The sequence below is a fragment of the Tiliqua scincoides genome, chromosome 1, assembly GCF_035046505.1.
Source record: "Tiliqua scincoides isolate rTilSci1 chromosome 1, rTilSci1.hap2, whole genome shotgun sequence".
Taxonomy (NCBI): Eukaryota; Metazoa; Chordata; class Lepidosauria; order Squamata; family Scincidae; genus Tiliqua; species Tiliqua scincoides.
This window is the reverse complement of record NC_089821.1, coordinates 210,961,223-210,982,284: the sequence shown is the minus strand read 5'-3', so window position 1 is coordinate 210,982,284 and position 21,062 is coordinate 210,961,223. Positions and strand designations below refer to the sequence as shown.

General features: G+C 41.2%; 1 protein-coding gene across 1 annotated transcript in view; it reads right to left on the bottom strand.

Moving 5' to 3' along the window:
- The window catches only part of VTA1 (vesicle trafficking 1), a 42,809-nt gene that overhangs the window by 16,715 nt on the left and 5,032 nt on the right, over window positions 1-21,062 (bottom strand). The window contains exons 2-4 of the mRNA XM_066615212.1: window positions 14,628-14,722; window positions 4,400-4,527; window positions 3,983-4,058 (exon numbers count right to left, since the gene is read on the bottom strand). Of these exons, the coding sequence (XP_066471309.1) occupies window positions 3,983-4,058; window positions 4,400-4,527; window positions 14,628-14,722 (299 nt within the window). The remainder of the gene's footprint in view (window positions 1-3,982; window positions 4,059-4,399; window positions 4,528-14,627; window positions 14,723-21,062) is intronic.

The window sequence follows — 21,062 nt, the reverse complement described above, 5'->3', positions numbered from 1 at the left end:
AGAAACTGCGACCCACAGACTTTGATCTGACACTCTTGTCATTTTTAACATAGAACTTATTCCTTTTTTCCCTGGATCTCTGGGTTCTTTCAGCCCCTATGCTTACAACTTTTGTACTATCATATCATTACAGCATGCAAAGTGGCCAGTATGAGTGCCCAAGACAACTAAGGCTTATGGTACAAAACATAAAAGCCTGACCTCCAAACAAGTTCCTTCAGATCACTTTGATGCTCTGTGTTCCACTTTTGACTTTCTGGAGGCTAGTCCTAGTGGCGGTCAACAGTTATGAAATGAGCCAATTCTGACATAAGTAACAGACTAACATGCATACCTAGTTTAAGTGTGTATGTCATGTTTTTTATTTTTAAATATACACGTTTTGTGTTTAAGTACATTGTATAATTAATGCTTCACAGTTCTACTTCTGCAGGCTAGTAGCAGTAATGTTTTGTTGCTTTTTTAAATGCGAGAATAGAAATAGCAATACAAAATAAGTACAGTGAACATTTGACTTAATGGACCTCAATTTAACTTTTCAGAAATAATGGACATTGTCTGCTACTTTATAAACAAGTTGTACATGTTTTGTACATGCACATCATTATAAATGCATTCAGATTTAGCAGTTTTTCAGCATTAACAGCTCAGCTCTACAGGCAAGGCCAGATGACACCCAGCTCTATCTCTCCTTTCCTCCAGACTCCAGGGTGGCGGTTGAGGGCCTGGAGCGCTGTCTGGAAGCAGTGAGGATCTGGATGGGGGCTAACAAGCTGAAATTAAATCCGGGTAAGACAGAGGCTCTCCTGGTTCAGAAATCCTCGATGCAGGTGCTGGATTATCGGCTTGCTCTGAATGGGGTTGCACTCCCTCTGAAGGAGCAGGTCCGCAGCTTGGGGGTCCTCCTGGACTCACAGCTGCTCCTGGCTGTGGCTAGGGGGGCCTTCGCTCAGCTTCGGCTGGTGCGCCAGCTGCGGCCGTACTTGGATCGTGCAGACCTGGCCACGGTGATCCAGGCCACGGTGACATCGAGGTTAGATTATTGTAATGCGCTTTATGTGGGGCTGCCCCTGAAGACGGTTCAGAAACTGCAATTAGTGCAGAATGCGACAGCCCGTGTGGTCACTGGAGCTAGGCGGTTTGACTCGGTCAGTCCGCTTCTCCGGGGGCTACATTGGCTGCCCATTTGTTTCCGGGCCCAATTCAAGGTGCTGGTTTTGACATTTAAAGCCCTATACTGCTCTGGGCCAGGGTATCTTAGAGACCGCCTACTCCCGTACAATCCGGCTCGCCCTCTCAGGTCATCAGAGAAGGACTTTTTACAAGTGCCGCCACCCAAGGAGGTCCGTGGGGCGGCGGCAAGAAATAGGGCCTTCTCGGTAGTGGCACCAACATTATGGAACTCCCTTCCCCTTGACTTGAGAATGGCTCCCTCTCTTGAGAGTTTTCGGCAAGGCCTGAAGACACTGCTGTTTCAACAAGCCTTCTGATTTCTTGGCCTTCTTAACATTTTTTATACATCTTTTAGTTTTTTACAGGCTGGATTCCTCTGTGATTAGCACTTTTATGCTCTTTTTATTCTGTCTTTTAATCTGACTGCTGTTTTTATGGTCTCTGTTAATGTGTTTTTAATATGTTTTTTTATCTGCCAATTTATGTTTTTAAAATCTGTTTTTACATGTTGTTAGCCGTCCTGGGTCCCTTTTAGGGAGAAGGGCGGGATATAAATAAAGTTGATTATTATTATTATTATTATTTAACAGACACGACTTCCCCGCCATCAGTCTACAAAATCAAGGGTTCACTATATCTCCTAACATTGCAATGACATCTATTCCTTTGACCTTGGAAGGAATAATATACAATGTGGGACAACATAATGCAAAATGATGGCTTACAGCAGGGGTGTCAATAAGGCCCGGGGGCCAGATGTGGCCTGGGCAGCTTTTTATCCAGCCCTCAAGCTCTTAGCAGCTGAATAGTGCTGAGGTGTTACTGTTGAAGGCAGCCCACATGAAAATTGGGCCATCCCATATCTTGAAATATGATCAAGATTTGCGTATTTTCTGTCATTTGCAGTTAACGAGTTCGTAAGTGTGAGAAAGTGCCTATTTTTGGTTATAACCTGTTTAGTGACATTACTTCCAGCCCTCAGCAGGCATCATGAATGCTATTTGGTCCACTGAATGAAATGAGTTTGACATCCCTGGCTTAGAGATCACATAGTAAGATTATGCATTTCTCTCCCCACACCCCTATTTTCTTACATATGAATTCCTTCCATCTGTCTGTTTTAGTTTGCCAATACTTGCAACCATTATTAACCCTAATTGAGGATACTGTTGTTCAACCTGGTTAGAGCCTACAAAATTGGTCCTGGTGAGAGATCCCTCAACCTGCTCCCAATCCTAAATCATGGTCCTGCCTTAAATTTGGTTTATTCTTTGGAGTGGAACATGTAGCACAATGAACTGTATCTCTCTGTGGCACAATGAAGTCTGCTCCTGCTTCATTACAATTCTTTACATATAGCTGGTTAAAATGAAGAATAAGAGCATCTACATTCTAAAACTGAAAGCCATGTACGATTTTAGTATTTTTGCCCATTCTAGAAGCACAGAACCACAAAAAATTTATGATAAGTACAACCATTTTAAAATACACAGAATTACATTAAGAAGGAAGATTTCCTGTGTTTTTTGGTTAAATTGAAAAGCAATATGAATGGAGTTTGGAGCTTTATTAATTTTTCCTTTCTTTCTGGATTCTTGTCCATCCGCTTGACTCAAGAATTTTGAGCATCTCCTTAATTTGTTTCACTTTTTAAATGTGACTATTTTGAATGGTGATGCTAAGCAACAAAAATCAAAGATTGCTTCCTTTCTTCATTCAGACTTTTAGAATGAACTTTCACAGATATGAACTCTGCTGCTGCTTTGTACTAGTTCAAAACCACCATAATATTTGCAATTAACAGCTGTTATTTTGTGTAGAAAACACTATGGCCTGCATCCAAAGAGGCACGCAACTAGTTCTATCCACCAAACTGGACCTTTTGGGTTTCCATTTGTCAGATAGCAACTTCAAAGATTCACACATAGCAAACTGAAAAAATTTTCAAATGCGCATTGCAATCTAGGGATCAAAAATCCCACTGGCACACCCAAGTACTCAATGTGTCTAATACAGCTCTTGATCCTAATTAACAACATGTTCTAACATAGGAATACCCCAGTCCAACTAAAAATAGTTGGAACTAAGTACACTTGAAAGAAACAGAATAGGATAAGTCACAATTTTCAATAGGACTTTTAGCCTAATCCTACCTTTCACCACCCCACCTGTGTAGCCATGCCAAAAATGGAAGCACTGTGTCCAGTAGGGGTCATGGTGATTGTGGTGGGGTAGATCAGAAGGCTTTGGAGGGGAAATGGGAAATCATTGTAAACACCTCTGTAAACCTTCTGGTCCACAATGGATTTACTCAGACCTGCACCAGCTCTTTCATTTGAGGAGAGAAAGCAGCCCATGCAGGATATAGGATATGGTGCACACCATCGCTGTCAGAACCACCACTTCTATAGTATGCCCACCTCACATTCTGCCCTCCCCCCAATATCTTAACTGCCTCAATGAGTGGCCACTGATCTGGCGATGTGCACAGGGAAGGCTACAGACTTCTCACCAACGTTCTGGCAGTATACTACTTCACACACTACTAGAAGCACTTTTAAGACAGTAGTAAAGCATGTAGCACTGGTGGAATGCTTGTTCCGCCAAGGCTACGAGCCCATAGGATTGGGTTGTCTGGCTACAAATGTATGATCATCTACTTGAGAGTTAAGCCTCACTGAACATAGCTAGACTTACATATGAGTTAATGTGTATAGAACTGTGCCATTAGCCACCTAGCTTTAGCTGGTTGGGGGAACAACAAAACTGCAACAACAATTAGTGATGAACACTTTGCTGTGCAACTTACCTCATCTGTTAGTTCCCCAAACACAGTCAGGACATCGATCAGAAGACTTGCAGTATAAAAAGACTTAATCATATTTCTGAAAGAAAAGAAGACAGTTTCTCAAAAGGCTTTTTAAAAAATGCACTATTTGCAAATAACCCCAATTAACTGAATGTAAAGTGAATGCTTTTTTTTCTCCTCCACAAAGCAGAAGAGAACCACCTCAGAATATTTGTGTCTCTTTACTGCAACCTTATGGCTGACCATTCATACATGCAGCTTGCCAGACACACTGCTCAATCTCTTCTGTATTGAATCAGTGTATAAGGGCAAGCTAACCAACTGACCTGCACTCATCTGAAAAGTCTACCTTTCCAATTTTATGTTACCGTCAATGAATATCAGTCTATATTATTGTACCTTTATTCTATCACTTACTTGTGAAATCGCCCAGCCCGATCTTCATTATCTGCACTAAGGAACAATTTCAGTGCATAGTTCTCCACATGGGCACAGCCAACTATTTCCTGAGTAATTGCTTCATTATCACCCAACTGCTTCTTCATCTGAGAAAATTCAGAGACAGATATGGTTATTTACTAAACTACAGAAACACTGCAAGGACATATTCTTAACTCCTAATTCGTAAGACACAGGCTGAAAGTCCTTATGGAGCCACAAAACCTCCACAACCTAGTTGGTTGAACCACTTCCCTGTAAAGGCATTTGCCAGCTTGGATAAATGCATGTGGGGTCTCCAACAAGGCCACAATGATCCCATTGTAAGGCAACAGAAGAAGAAACTGTCTTCCTTATAGAAACAAAATGATACATCAGGAAACACAAACAGCAGAATACTTAAAAGAAGTAGGAATTAAAGCTACAGCATAGCAAACAGTGAGAAAAGTCTAGCCTGGTCACAGTGAACACATCACATGCAGCCAAGGTGAGAAGAATGTAGAAGACAGTAAAGAGAATCCTAAACTAAAAATCAGACAGCTGCAGTGCTCACTTGATGCACTTCTTTGCCAAAGATTTCAGTGCTCCAGAAACAGTGGTTAATACTGTTACAAAATAAAGTTACAAAATGGTTAGCAACCTTCAGTCTCGAAAGACTATGGTATAAGCCTACAGCACCTGATATTCCCAGGTGGTCTCCCATCCAAGCACTAACCAGGCCTGACTCTGCTTAGCTTCCAAGATCAGACAAGAACAGGCATGTGCAGGGTAACAGTTACAAAATATTTCTGTAATAATTTCTTTGCAGCAGCTGCTCTGAAGGAAGTGGGAGGAGCCAAGTTAACTCTTCCACAGGAAGTGTGATGGAACTTGGAGGATGGACTGGTCAGTGCACTGTCACGAATTGGCCTCACTTGATGATTGTGAAAAAGAGATGGTCCTATCATCACCAGAATTTTCCATGTGGGGTAAGACAAATGTAGAACCCTTAGGCACAATCCTAACCAACTTTCTAGCATTGATGTAAGGGCAATGCAACTCTGAGGTAAGGGAACAAACATTGCCTTACTTTGAGAAGGCTTCCATGACTACTCCCAACTGCAAAATGCAGCATATGCCCCACTGGTACAGCTAAGCCAGCACTGGACAGTTGTTTAGGATTGCACCCTTAGTGACTATCCTGAAACCTATTTCCATAGCTTTGAACCAAGTGCAGGGAAATGACACTTTTATTGCTGATGCTGTTGAAATGACAGCTTTGAACCAAGTGCAGGGAAATGACACTTTTATTGCTGATGCAGAATGAGATCTTAACGTGAGATAGAAACAATGACAGAGTTAAACTGCAGGCATTAAAAATGAATGGAACAAGCACTATCCCCAGCTCATTTTCTTGAAAATATTCTCTGTTCTAAATATCAGGGTCAGTGTTTAATTAATGAGAAAAAGGAGTTGGCTACAACACAGGCATTTGTAAATCATCCTTCTATAATGTCTACTATAATAAATTTCAAAGCAGAAGGTGAACCATTGAAGAAGTACATACAGTATTTGCTGAAAGTTACACCAGTGAAAGAAGCCACTTAAGTAACTGACTTCAGATACTGCTGAAATATCTTAATGTCCCTGAAACCATGATGGCAAGATAGCTGAACTTGAGCCAGACATCCTGGAGTGCGAAGTCAAGTGGGCCCTAGAAAGCATCACTAACAACAAAGCTAGCGGAGGCGACAGTATTCCAGTTGAACTCCTTAAAAGTTCAAAAGATGCTGTTAAAATGCTGCACTCAATCTGACAGCCAATTTGGAAAACTCAACCATGGCCTCAGGATTGGAAAAGATTGGCTTATGTTCCAATCCCAAAGAAAGGCAATGCCAAAGACTGTTCAAACCACTGCACAATCGTGTTTATCTCACATGCTAGCAAGGTTATGCTCAAAATCCTACAAGCTAGGTTTCAGCAGAAGTAGACCAAGAACTACCAGAAGTACAAGCTGGTTTTTTGAAGTGGCAGGGGAACTAGAGATCAAATTGCCAACATTACAGAGAAAGCAAGGGAGTTCCAGAAAAACATCTACTTCTGCTTCGTCAACTATGCTAAAGTCTTTGTGTGGATCACAACAAATTGTATGGCTGTTAGAGCTGGACCATAAGGAGGGATGAGTGCCAAATAATAGATGCTTTTGAATTATGGTGTTGAAGAACACTTTTGAGAGTCCCCTGGACTGCAAGGAGATCAAATCAGTCAAACCTACAGGAAATCAACCCTGACTGTTCATTAGAAGGACAGGTGCTGAAGCTGAAGCTGAAATACTTTGGTCATCTCATGAGAAGGGAGAACGCTTTAGAAAAGGCCCTGATGCTGGGAAAAATTGAAGGCAAAAGGAGAAGGTGACAGCAGAGGATGAGATGTTTAGATAGTGTAACAGAGGCAGCGAACATGAATTTGGACACACTCCGGAAGTTAGTGGTAGACAGGGGGGCCTGGCATGCTGTGGCCCTTGGGGTCATGAAGAGTCGGTTATGAATTAACAACAACAGCTGAAGTAATAATCCAACCTCTTCTAAATGCATATTTTCTTCCTTCGGACCACTTCATTCTAAACTGAGACATGGTTTGGGAATCGATGAAAGCAGAAATGGAGAAAGCAGGAAAGTTTCATTTTTGTTCATAAGATGCAAAAGAAGATGAAGTTGACAGAATTGGTTGCATAAACCAACATTTCAAGTTTCTCATGTTGATCTGGCTGACAGTTTTTTGTTTTTTTTTAAAAAAAGATTAGTTTATTTACAAATTTATATTCCACTGCATCTCCCAAGTGGTCATTCAAAATGGCTTTAGTTCAAAGTAAACTTATCTAAAATACCTGGAAAAAATTAAAATCAAACATCTAATAAAATTTTTGAAAAATGCAAAACCCCATATGCTTGTTAAATAGTGTATGCACGCATGCTGCTGAAGAGAAAGTCCAAAATACATACGCACTTTGTTCAAATTATTTTTTCCAATATCTGTCTATTGATAGTGCTGGTCTTAACAGAAAAGTAAGAAAAGCCTCCAAATACTCTTGATTAACCTGTTAAACTAGAGATTGCTGTAGTTCTTCCAATGGCATCACAAATATCTCTTTCAATCAGACCTCGTAATCAAAATAATCATTTTCTGATATAATTGAAAAATAAATCTGAAAGTTGTTCAAAATAAATTTACTGTAAAAAATATACCGTATTTGCCGGCGTATAAGATGACTTTTTTGCCCTGAAAAACATGCCTCCAAGTGGGGGGGGGGGTTGTCTTATACGCCAGGTGCACTTTAGTTGGGATAGACATAGCTGCCCATAGTGGCCTTCCGATGCTCGCCCGGTGCCCATAGTAGCCTCCCGATGCCCGCCCACCTCATTCTACATACCGTCCAGTATTGCGTGGTATCCAGCGCGGCCGCGGCGAGCATCAGCAGCGAGACAGGGGTGCCAGCCTTTTCGGCGTGACCGGGCCGTTCTACTCGGCGGGAAGCAGCGGCGCTCCGGCCTGCCCCTTGTCTACGCAGAGCTCACACATGCGCACTTGCGCACTAGTGCCGGTCACAGGGAGATGGAGGGGCGGGCTGGAGGCGCTGCGGTCGCGCTGCAGCCGTACAATGGTGACAATGAATAGCACACAGGGGTACACTTTTATACATTTTGCAACTCTCTCCTCGCCCCCTCCCCCCTTCTTATGCATACCTTGATAAATACTCCCTATCCAAATCTCTTATCAGGTCATAACATACAGTATGTCACTTGGTATTAATATATGGTACGGTACTATAATACTGGTACTATCCATAATATGGATTCAAGGGCGGAGCAGACTGCTGCTAGTGACATGGAGACAGGGAGGGCAGACAGGGAGCAGGGACCAATTCAATCAGGCTTTGTATACAGCCAACAGCCAACCACAGTACTGCACCATTGTACAGTACAGTACAGCATAGAAAATGTCCAGCAGTCAAACTCCTATCAACCCTATCATGGCACCAGCAAAAAGAAAGAAATATGATGCAAGTTTTAAACTTAAAGTTGTAAACTTTGCCATGGAACATAATAATTGTGCTGCTGCAAGACGATATGGAGTAACAAAAGATGGTTCGGGACTGGAAATCAAATGAAAAAGCATTAAAGAGTATGCCAAGGGGTAAGTGTGCATTAAGAAGAGGCACCCCACACTGGCCAGAACTCGAAAAACATGTAGCAGACATGGTGGCTCAGCATCGCCAAAACGGTTATGTGGTGACATGAAATACAATACGCCTGTTTGCACTTCAGTGGGCCAAATCTAACTCAGATTACAGCAACAATTTTAAGGCCACTATATCCTGGTGTAGTAGATTCATGGCAAGGCATGATCTGGTACTAAGACCAAAGACAAAAATTGCCCAAAAATTACCTGCAGATCTGGATAACAAAGTGGATAGTTTCCATCAATACGTAATACAACAGCGCACTAAACATGGCTATGCGTTAAGTAATATTGGAAATATGGATGAAACTCCAATGAATTTTGATATGATTGGAAATAAAACTGTCCATCAAAAAGGTGAAAAAACTATTTTGATAAAAACAGGACATGAGAAGTCAAGTTTTACAGTTGTACTAGCATGCACAGCTGATGGCAACAAACTGAAACCTATGATTATTTTTAAAAGGAAAACAATGACAAAACTCAAGTTCCCTGCTGGTTGTTTTGTGCACGTGCATGAAAAAGGCTGGATGGATGAGGAGGGTGTGAAACTATGGCTGGATAATGTATGGAGCAGATGACCAGGTGGTCTACTTCAAAAACGTAGTCTACTTGTGTGGGATATGTTCAGGGCTCATTCAACTCCCACCACCAAGGAAAGGCTTGCGAGAATAAAAACAGATGCAGCAGTTATTCCTGCAGGATTGACATCATTGGTACAGCCCCTGGATGCGTGCCTAAACAAGTCGTTTAAAGATCGCATTCGAGAACAGTGGAATGAATGGATGGTTAGCGGCGAAAAGTCATACACAAAAGGAGGAAACATGCGTGCTCCACAGTTGGATGTTTTGTGCCAATTTGTCATAAAAGCCTGGAATGATATTGATGCACAAACAGTAATCAAGTCTTTCAAGAAGTGTGGCATATCAAATTCATTAGATGGTATGGAGGACGAGTACTTGTGGCAAGATGAAGAGGAAGCTGAAGCTGAGGCCACATCATCTGACATGAAATTAGATTCATACGATGACTGCCTTGCAACTGTATCCCAAGACATCACTGATGAACTTTTAATATCAGATGATGAACAGGAGTTTGAAGGCTTTTAAAGGGAAACTGTCACGCCAGCAAACTTGCTAGGGACTTGCCCGGCACTTGCTCTCTCCCTCTATTTGTTATCTTCCTTCTATCATTGACAGTTCTAGTTTGGTTAACAGCTTAGAAAACAAACAGCATGGCAGCTCCCATAGGTTTATTGTTCCATTCAGCTTTAGTGAATTAGCCTCTGGCATTTACTATTGGCTGGTATAATACAGGATGGGGAGGGGTCTTAGCCACCCTCACACTATTTATGAACATTCCTTTGGGAGCTCAGCAAGGTCTGACGAAGGGGGCGTGTCCCCAGAAACATGTTACCTATCCCGTGGTTTTGCTGATCCAGTGTTTATACTCTTGATGTGCCTGTCATACTCCTATGTTTGTGAGTATCATTTTATCTCTGATTTACGGATCTATTAAAAAGGTTTTACACGAGGAGGTGGCACCCGCTGTTTTTCTTCTTGTCTTCTACAGTGTGTTGCCAGAGTCCCTCTGGGTTGTGGGCTGCCTGCCTGTGTTCCTGAGAAGCATCTACCCGTCCATAGGGTCCACTTGGAGTGTTGCTTGCGCTGAGGAGGAGAGGAGTGTGTTGTCTTTAGTGAATTACGTTTAATAAACTTGCACTGTTTTATGTTTACTGTACATGTTTGATAACATACAGCCTTGTGACAGTTTTCCTGCATGTCATAAGCATTTGAATATAAATTAACATGTTGAAATCAAATCTGATGTTCTTTTACCTTTTATTTGGTGTGTGGAAGGTGTGCGGAAGAGGGGGTAGTCTTATACGGCGAGTATATAACAAACTCTATATTTTGAGTGGAAATGTTGGGGGGTCGTCTTATACGCCCAGTCGTCTTATACGCCGGCAAATACAGTAGGTCTTCAAAAAATGAAACATTTCTCAGAGTTGTGAAAAACAAACTTTAAGGCTGTAATGGCAAAAGTGCACTTTTTGTTTAAAAAAAAATCACATGATTTACATTAATCTACCTTGGTAGGGAGTACTGGGAAACATACTTTGTCAACAACTAGACATACAGAGCAAAATGAGGCACGGGTATGCAGCAGGAACTTTTGGCAGTGGAGAAAGAGCACAAAGTACCATTCACAAGTATTTAAATTCCTTGTTTCTAGTTGTCTAAATGCTACAATACTGAGAGCTAGAATTGCCCTTAAAAAACAAAAAAATGCCAGATTCTCAAATACCCAAACTGCAAAATCCTGCTTTATGTAGCCAGAGTTGTGGATAAAACACCACAGCTGAGATTTCTAAAAATTATATAATACCTGGCTTCTCCCTTCTACTCCAAATAAAGCCTCCATATAAAGACTAACACTATCTAATTCATAACCTGTTTCATAGCCAGTGAAGGTCAATAGGACTATATAGTTTTCTACTGTGAAGCTGCTTGCAGTATTTAATATAAAGAGCTAATGAAATGAAATTTCCTGCTGCAATCCAACTGCTCCAATGACCTGAAGATTTACTGTAAAGCTTAGTCAAGCAGGGTATTGCAATTCAAAGACCTCTTTTCAAAGATGTTACAGAGTACAAGCAGCCTCAGGTTTCCTAATAAAATCAGCAAAGTAAATAACACTCTTACAGTTACAACAGGTGGATTTAGGACACCTGAATAGACTTACTGTTGGCATTTAGGGAAACCATAGTGTATCCTTATTAAACAAAACCCAAGGACATTGGAGTATAGCACCCATTTTATTTCCTATGATGCAAAAAAACTTAAGAAAACGATAGTCTAACCTCCAAGAAGGATATTATGAAAAAAAAATGTAGAGAACCAACATTTAACATGAAAGAAGCCAACAGCATATATAGGCCCCCCAAGATGTCTGATATTCCCAAACATGGTCTGGTAATGTGCCATGCACTTTGTCCCCTATCACCAGCCAATTCCTTCTTCTTTTCCCAGGTTTCCTGTAACCACAATTTCTTAGGATATCTGGATAATTATGGTAAGCAAAGACATCTAAATCACTATTTGAAACCATGGTTTGAAGCCAATCTATAAAGCATATTTGTGAAAACCATAGCATGTCCTGTTCAGGCATTCTAAGAAACTAAAATTAAAGGAAACTCTGAAATTGGGGGTGGGAGCGGAGAATACGAACTGTGCATGCTTGAATCACCTGCAAACTGTGGTTTGGGGGATAATCTGAACTGAGCCAGAATATAACTATTTTCCTATTTGAGATTTCCGACAGCAAAGCACAAACATTATTGCAGCAAATAGTACTTTCAATATACAGAGCTATATACTAGGCATGAATTTTGCACTACATCTGTTAGAATGCAACCTTCAGAAATGGCCATTTTCACTGTAATCCATGAGCCATTTTATTATGTTCATGAATAATTATATAAATACATTATATTATATATTTAAGATACAGACTACTGTTTCTTCAGTTTACAATAGTGAAATTCTCTATATCTCACACAAAGGTACAATACTGACGCAACACTGACACAAACTGAATTAGTTTTTCAACAGGAACAGTATATGGGGAATGCATACACACCCCAGCTCACAGCAGGATATCATGACACAGAAAGGAAACTGCATCCGTTTCGCAACCTTCCCCATTTTTGTGCCTTGATTCACTGCATAGCCCTTGATTCTGAACAGACAGGATGTGTGTATTTCATAAAATTCCAGATTTTTTCCCCCTCCACTCCCCACAACTTAGTTTGAAAGCAGAGGCAGCTCCTTCTGCAAGGTTGCTTACTCACTCTTGGGCCAGGCCACCATTCTGAATAGAAGAGGAGGCAAGGTGAATGCCCAGCTTGAAGTATCCTCTCTCGGCCAAGTACAAGATCAAGACAAAGGTCTTGTAACAACCACCACCACCAATACCACTACCAGGCACAAGCATAAACAGGCGGACAGTGGAAGGAGCATATCCTTGCCAGTATGCCGTGTGAGGCAGCTGCTTTACCTGGACTTATGGGAGAGTCAACTTTGACCTAAGCATAGAATCTTAATGTTAGCACCAAGTACACAGTGCTTTGAGGATGGATGCCCATACTTCTAACAGAGCCCCAACACCTGAAGCTTCCTATCACAGTGGGCATACCATGGGCACAACCATCTATGCCACCAAGTTGATATGTGATGGAGAAACACGACTAACTCCTACTCCCAGTATGTTTATCTGTGCTATATTCAACACCTGAAAACATAATGTGATGCATATGTGAATTGGTTATATGTAATCACCAATTTTTAGATATACAGATAATGTATGTATGCACTGCATATAATGTGAGCATTCCATATAGAGGTCCATATACACAATGGTCTAATTAAGTGGTCTTCAACCTGGAGACCGCTGTGTGCTGAGAACAGCCTCTCTGGTGAGACTGGGGCTTACCGTTCTGCAAGGGAGGCTGCCATTGTCACTGCCGATCTCCTCCAATGTTCTCTCCGCCCAGTTGCGTCTGCCAGGAAATTGGGCACAGAGCCCACTAAGGCAGCAGAACGTGGACTGAGAAGCGTGAACATTGAGGGAGATTGGTGGCAACAATGATAGCATCCCTTGTGGAATGGTAAGCTCCGTACACACAGAGGAGGGGTTAGCAAGCGTGTATGATCCAGTCCGCAGGCTGCATTTTGAAGTACCCTTGTCTAATTTATGCCATCTTTATTTCCCTTCTTTGGTGGAGGAATAACAGTCATTTCAAACCTTCTCACCCCTCTTTCCTCCTCAAACATACACCATCAAATATCAGAGGATTCCCACAGGTGGCCCCAGGGATTACTCAGAGGTATAATTTTTTTTTTACTTATCTTCCGTTTGCCCCTGGATTCTTCTCCATCCACCAGTGGATGCAACCTGCTGCACGGTATAGGATTGGAGCCCAAATGTTCAAACACTTGTGTTTTAAGAAAATAAAGCATTTCTTTCGCATACAGGTGTGCCCCCTTATCAGCAGGGGTTCCATTCCAGAACACCCCACGGTTAGGTGAAACCACAGATACGGGCGAACGCCTCACCCCCACTCTCCAAAGGTGAGGGGAACAGAGCTCCCCTTGCCTTCAGAGGGTCCTGAGCCCAGCAGAGGCCACTGATGTCTGTCAGCAGCCTTTGCCGGGCTCAGACTGAGACCAACGGTATAAAAAAATGCTACTTCTGATTTCTCTGTGAAACTGTGAGTAATGTTTTTTATGCATTTAAATGCACTTAATGCATTTATTGGGCATTGGGAGGCCCGGGGAAATGCCAGAGCTATATGCTAGCTATCTATATATATAGCTACATTGAACTTTATACAAATACAAGGCATGTGGGGAGAAAGTGAATCCATGGATATGGAATCTGTGGATATAAGGGGACTCCCTATAATTTATTTTGAAGACATGGTGTAAACTATTTGTATCAAACACGTATAACCTCACAAACAACATGTTCCCTTGCAAACCTGAACATACCTGAAATAAGCCACTCATTTTAAGAGTTCATTTTTCAATACTTTTTTTCTTATTTGAAAAACACAATGAACAAGTTTTAGCTGGTTCAAAATAAAGCAGCTTTCTTAGAATCGTTTCAGACACTTCTTCTAAACAAAAAATCTCAAAAAGAATATTCCCCTTGCTCCCCAAAAGAACAACCTGACCACACACATTATGGGAAACTGCTGTTATTGGCAAGTCACATGATACAAAACTCATGTGGGCACATATCACATGCAACAATATACATACAGTTTTTATTCTTTATTTACATAAAAATGCTCCTCATCTAGAAAAAGCATAAGGAAGGTTGTCCTTGGCAATAGAGAAAAGCTACATTAATGCTTCTTATGCAAGAGAATGCAGCAATTACCTACATGTTTTTATATAAAAGGATCAATAAGACATCTACTTACTGCTTCTAGCTGATCCATGAGCTTGCATAAGAACTTGCGACACTCTGGGTTTTTACTATCAGTCTTCATACCTGTCTGCATAGCATACAAACGACCTGTAAAAGACAATGCTCTATAAAGGTCACTGATGAATATATAGTATGCCTCACTGTGTGGTCTCTTCAAAGCAGAGATTAAAGACTTAATACCATCCCAACATTAAAATTCTAGTAAAAAAGGCATATGAAAATACAGGCCTGGATTCCAAGTTTCACAAGCCCAAATAGGTTTAAGCTTGTCCCATTCTAGCCCATCATGCCACTTAAAGTTCTGCAAATCAGCGGATCTTCTACCGCAGCATGTATCAAAACCTGGCGGCCTGCTGTTCAATCTATGAAAATTCCATTGGCTCGGGGCATGCCTCACAGTCATGTTTTTAACAGTATTTCCACTGTTGGGTCACCTTCCAGGGGGAGTTACCAAAAGCATCATTAAAACCTCCTGAGCAACAGAAAAAGAAAAAATGGAGAGGGAAGGGAAGCAAAGCAGTCAAATGAGAGGGAGGCATGGTAGGGGAGAGTAACCAAGTGGCACTAAGCAGAGCATAGAGGTGACCTAGCTTTTCCCTACTGGATTCAGAGTTCTTCAAGAGAGGAACAAGTGATGCAGGAAAAGCTAAACAGTTGCATACAGCATGGAGTGCTACAAAAGCAGCTTGCTGTAACCTCGTAGTACTAGCAGCACTATCTCTTTATATAGTTACTGCTGAAGAGAACTTTCAAGATGGTGGCAAGCAACTCTAGAGGCCACTTGGGTAGCACCTATTTTGAACAAAAAAGGGAACAGGCACAGGGATGATACACTAATAATACACCGCAAGTCCTCACTTAAAGTTCTTGATAGGTTCTTGGCAACTTTAAGTGAAAACGACTTATAACTTGAAGTGCTTACTGAACACAATGGTTACTGAACACTTCTGAGAAAAACATCAGTTTCCAAACACCTCTACTTATAACAAAACCAATTTTACTGTAGGCTAATTGATATATGTAAACAAGAGTTAAATTCCCTCAGCATATTTCTGGTGCTGTTTTTGTGACCAAACTTCTAAATAAAGACCCAGAACACTTTTAATATTAAACACTGAAACAAATGTGACTTTTCAAGGTTGGAGAAAACCCAACATGGGGTTGAACATGCAAGACATGGGGGAAAACATGCAAACTCCACACAGCCAGTTGCCCCAGCCGAGAACTGATTTTTTTTAAAAAACAAAACAACTTATAATGAAACGACTTTAAATGAGGATTTGCTGTTCTTGCACCTAGAACATAAAAGCTGAAGCTGCAGATATTATAGCTATAAAATGTTGAACAAGACTTTTATGGAGTCTACTACTACTACTAAGTCTCCCAAGCTAAAAAAATCAGAAAAATGATGTCAAGTCAATGTCATACTGAACACATTAGTAGTGCTTCTCTCAAAATGTTTTGACCAACTCAAAACAAGCTTGTTTAAATTCAGACACATTTCCTAGTAGCATAAAGATGCTGCTTTCTTCCCTCATGCACTCTGAACACACTATTAATTCATACACAGACTAGCATTTGATAAAAAATTAATTTTAATAGCCTCAAAGGCAAAAGGAAAATCTTCCTTGCTCATAACGTTTGAAAGAGAATAACTTTTAAAAAGAAAAAGAAAACATGCTACAATGTGCTTTAACTGCTTGTATATTAAAAATACTGCACAATGAACCAAGAACATTATAATACAAATATCTAGATGGCAAATCCAACAACACTCTTGTTATTTTTAATCTTAAAAAAGATTTTAGTTCTACATATGAGACAGTTTAATTGTCAATTTCTTCTCATGATCATTTCTCAGGGGAAAAAATATGGACTACAGCCATAAACCAAAGAGATTACCAGCAAGCAAACAAAGCCTACCACATATAGTTCCCTTTGAATGCTTTTCCTAGAGTATTTCAGGTACCTAATGGGGCAAGCTGCATTCTAAACTGAACTGCAGCTTGCCTCTCTGGCTACTTGGACTCTGCAGCTGAGATGCCACAGAAAACTGTTTACTGTTGGCCATGTACATTGTTATTACTCACCATCACACACATAAGAATATGAACACTATTTAAGTTAGTGGTTCCTAAACTGTTCCAGGACACACTATTGTACAGATGGGGCCTCCATAACCAGGGATTCTGCATCTGTGGATCTGGCTCAATGTGGGTCCCCTGGACCTGCGTGAAGCCAGACTTGGCCTCACCTGACCCCTCCAGTGCTGGGCTCCAGTCGCCTCCAGAGGGCTTTCTGAAGCCCTCAAAGGCAGTGTGCATCTGCCTGCTGCCTCTGTGGGCTTCAGAATGGTCCACGGAGATTTTAAAAAGTCATTTCTGGTTTCTTGAGGGAAACCAGAAAGTGAAATTTTTATGCCATATAAGGCATTCTGAGGCCTGAGGAAGCTTCTGCCCCTGGTTCCCTTCGGAGGACTTAATGAGGTTAATCGTGCATTTGACTATCTGTGAATTTTGGCATCCATGGGGGGGGGGGTCTGAGAATGGATCCCTTGCTGATACCTAGGCCCCACCTGTACTATGTAGCTTGGAAAATCAAGTTACCGTAAAGGATGCATCCATCATTCCAGACTGGGGAACCATTCAAATTATGGATTTCATCTCTCTTCATATAACATATGACTAGTAAGAGCATAATACGAGTTAAAGTTAAGGAAACATAAATCCTTAATACAGTTTATGCTATGATAGGCATAGACAATCATAGAAGCATCTCTATAACTTAGAGAGAAAATTGTCTCATCTCGGAGCCCTATCTGATTGGACAAAGGGAAAAATAGGATGCTAACAGGTGCAAAACGGATGTCTGCCCATTTTTCTGGATGCTGATCAAGACACACATTTTTATTTATTTAGAAATATTTATACCCTCCCTTTCCTCTACAACATTGGGGTGCTCAAGCAGTTAACATGAAAGCACAATACAATAAAAACAAAACAAAAAGTATAAGAGTGCCTCCAGTTTTAGTCCAAGAAAGACTGTGCCTCAGGAACCAATATTTTGGCAAAGGCTGCTTTTGGTTTTATCCTGGAATCTCTCAGTCTGAGAAACAACCACAGGTTCCTACACTGCAAGTTTTGAGATGCCTGTAGATAACCATGACTTACTCTCTTGCTGGCTGGACAACCATTCTTGCTTCATTCAATATTCTAAAATAAAGGTTCCACTAGATTTGTTAACAGTCATTCAACTGTGTTTCACTTGACTATATTCCAATATCGTTAAAAGTCACAAGCACTTGGCAAGCACAATGTTCATAGAAAAAAGCTGTGCCAAAAAGCTGAAAAATATACCTCAATTTGTTGATTAAACACTGAAGGAGAAGAATCTGAACTAGTACGCTCAACTTTAGCACGGGTGTGTTAAAATGAACAGTTTACGCAATAAGTACACAATAAGCTAAAACGAGTTTAGCTGTTCACACTAAACTACTGCAATGAGTTTGCTATTGCTTGTATATTTGGTTTACTCTGTGTTATCCACAGATCCTGTGATAAATATTTGCAGTTTCCCAAATAAATCTCCAAATTGGGAGTCTCTTGAACAGGTGGCATGACGATCATGATACCACCATGCAATTCTGGTTTGGCATTAGAAAATTTAAATTCTTAAAAATCAACGTACTATCCCTCCAGCCCCAGTCTGATGTGCTGATACTGCCTACAAGTGGAAAGTTGTTCCAATTGCGGCTTAACATTTTACACTTCACACTGAATGATCTGAGAAGATTTCAGCCTTCAATAGCTGGGCTAATGAGTTTTAAAACACTTTGCTTTCCTAAAGGGCAACAGCTCTACTAGAGAGAAAAGTGAACAAAGTGCAGATGAAAAGCATACAAAGGAGTTAGCGGCAACTAAGGTTCTAAAATGGACTTAATCACTATTGACGGGGGCCTTAACTAGATCTACGCTTTTCCCTGGAACATTTCCAGTTCTGTCAGGGATACGTTTACAACATATCAGCAATCCTTACTTGCTATATCATTTTCATTTTTACTGAAGTAGTCACCTGCCCTGCACTAACTTTAAGGGTAGGACTACATGTCACAAAGAAAAGAAAACTTGCTGAAAACGGTAATCTTGCTCATTGTTCTTTCTACAAAATCTCACCCAAGTTCTCCAGTGTCCTCATATCATTACAACATGCATTTCCCATCCCTACTACACAACATTGAAAACAAACACCATCAGGTCAGGTCATGAGGTCAGGATTCAAAGCATCAAGTGCAGTATTCCACAGGAGCTTTTCAGTGTTCCTTTCCAGCATGAGCTCTCTAGGTGCTCCAAAAGCTCCCTCCCCACTCAAGATTAAGTAACCCTCTTGAAACGCACCCCATGAGGTTACTGTCATAATGAAAACATCAGGACACATGCATGAGGTAGAGTGCACTACGAAGAGTGCACATGGGCTTCCCTAGAATTTGGGACCAGGAAACACTAAGCCACTATTCTGAGCTTCAAGCAGCTTAGATTCACCAGCACTCTCTTCTAACAACTTGCACGTCCCCACACGATACAAATAAGGTGTGGACAATTCAGAAACAGACTGGAAGATCTGCAAGTAAAATTGGGATTCATCCCTGGCACCATCCTGTGCCTGTAGGTGTGAGGTTGCCAACTTCTGCACTGGCCCCAATTAATTCCTGGAGCAACAGGACAGCATTTGAAACTGGGTCAAATGACTTGCATATGCATGTTGAAAACTATGAGCTACAACAGAACATACTGTTCTCTGAAGACAACAGCTTGTTTTACAAAGCAATTAATTAAAAAAACCAGTTATATGTTCTGCTATAACTAAAGTGTTGCAGTTGCGATGATGAAATTTAACTTGCAAGAGTGATGGAACTGAATTAAATTTCAAAACACACCAGGATCCATTCCCACCCTGCCTTATGTCTATCACTTCTACTCTTTTCATCAGAGACAGGAAACACACAAGACAGAGCTGAATTGTCAACAAGATGTAGGTGCATATTAAATGATATATTATGACCCAAAAGACAAAGTTCACTCCCTAGCCTAGAAGAAACTCACCTACCAGCATTACCACTACACCCTTGAAATTAGGCAGCTGTCTGACAGCCTTTGATGAGTAAAAATGACCTCCAGATAACCAAGAATTGCCTTGTCACTGCTGTGTGAGCACTGAGCTTAGATGCATCAGCCTCATAGCTATACTGCATTTTCAACCCCACAGCAAGGTTTTCAATGAGTACCACTGGCGGTACTTTGCCTTGTCAACTACTAAGCACTGCCACAAGCACCACACTGCAGGAATGACTGCATGGTAAGCTGCCCAGCCCCTGCACACCACTGACCCTCAGAGGCAACGATAGTTGCAAAAAAAAAAATAGTATTCACAGAAGTGGTTCTTGCAAGAAGTAGTATTCACACCAAAACAGGCTTATGTACTTATTTAGAAGATTTCAATACCACCTTTCTCCAGGCTAAAAGCCTAGTGCTCAAAAGCCTGGCATTGAAAGCCCAGATATAGTATCAGCGATGTTAAATGCTTCTCTCTTAGCGACTTCAAACGAAACGAAGAGTACCATCTGAGGGCACAAGCTATAGTCAGCCTGCATCTCACATGAGGGTTACGTTCCAAAGCCAAAACTGCATATAGCCTAAACTCACTTAAAGTCAACAAATATGTATGGTTTCTTTAAGAACTAAAAGTATCGTACAAGAGGTACACACAGCAACTAAAGGAACAGCAGCTTCATTCTCCCATTTCGGGCCTGCTCCAGGGTATAACAAAGTGGAATGCGGGTGGAGTCATCTGCACTATTTAAACCAGGGGTGTCAAACATAAGGCCCAGGGGCCAGATGCAGCTTGTGAAAGCTTTTTATCCGGCCCTTAGGTTCCCAGCTGCTGAGCAGTGCTGAAGTGTTACTGCTGTAAGAACAGCCCACATGAAAATTGGGCTCTGCCTTATCTTGAAATATGATCAAGATTTGTGTATTTTCTCTCCTGTCATTTGCAGTTAATGAGTTCCTAAGTGAGAAAAAGTGTTTCTTTGGTTATGACCTATTTAATGACATATCTTCCTGCCTAATGACATCACTTCCGGCCCCCAGCAGGCATCATGAATGCTGTTTGGCCCTGTGTCGAATCAGTTTGACACCCCTGATTTAAACTGTTGCTTTTCTGTCTTTTAGGAGGTGCCAAGTGTGCATACTTGAATTTGCGCATGTCTACTGCGCATAAGATGTGGGCGCTAGCTGCCTGTAATCTGTTGAAGGTCTAGATCTGATCACTGCCTGGATGGGTGACTGCCTGGAACCTTTTGTACTTTGTCATGAATTCCAAGATGGAAGAAAGGCTGGATATAAATGTAGTAAGCTTTAGATCTGGAGAAAAA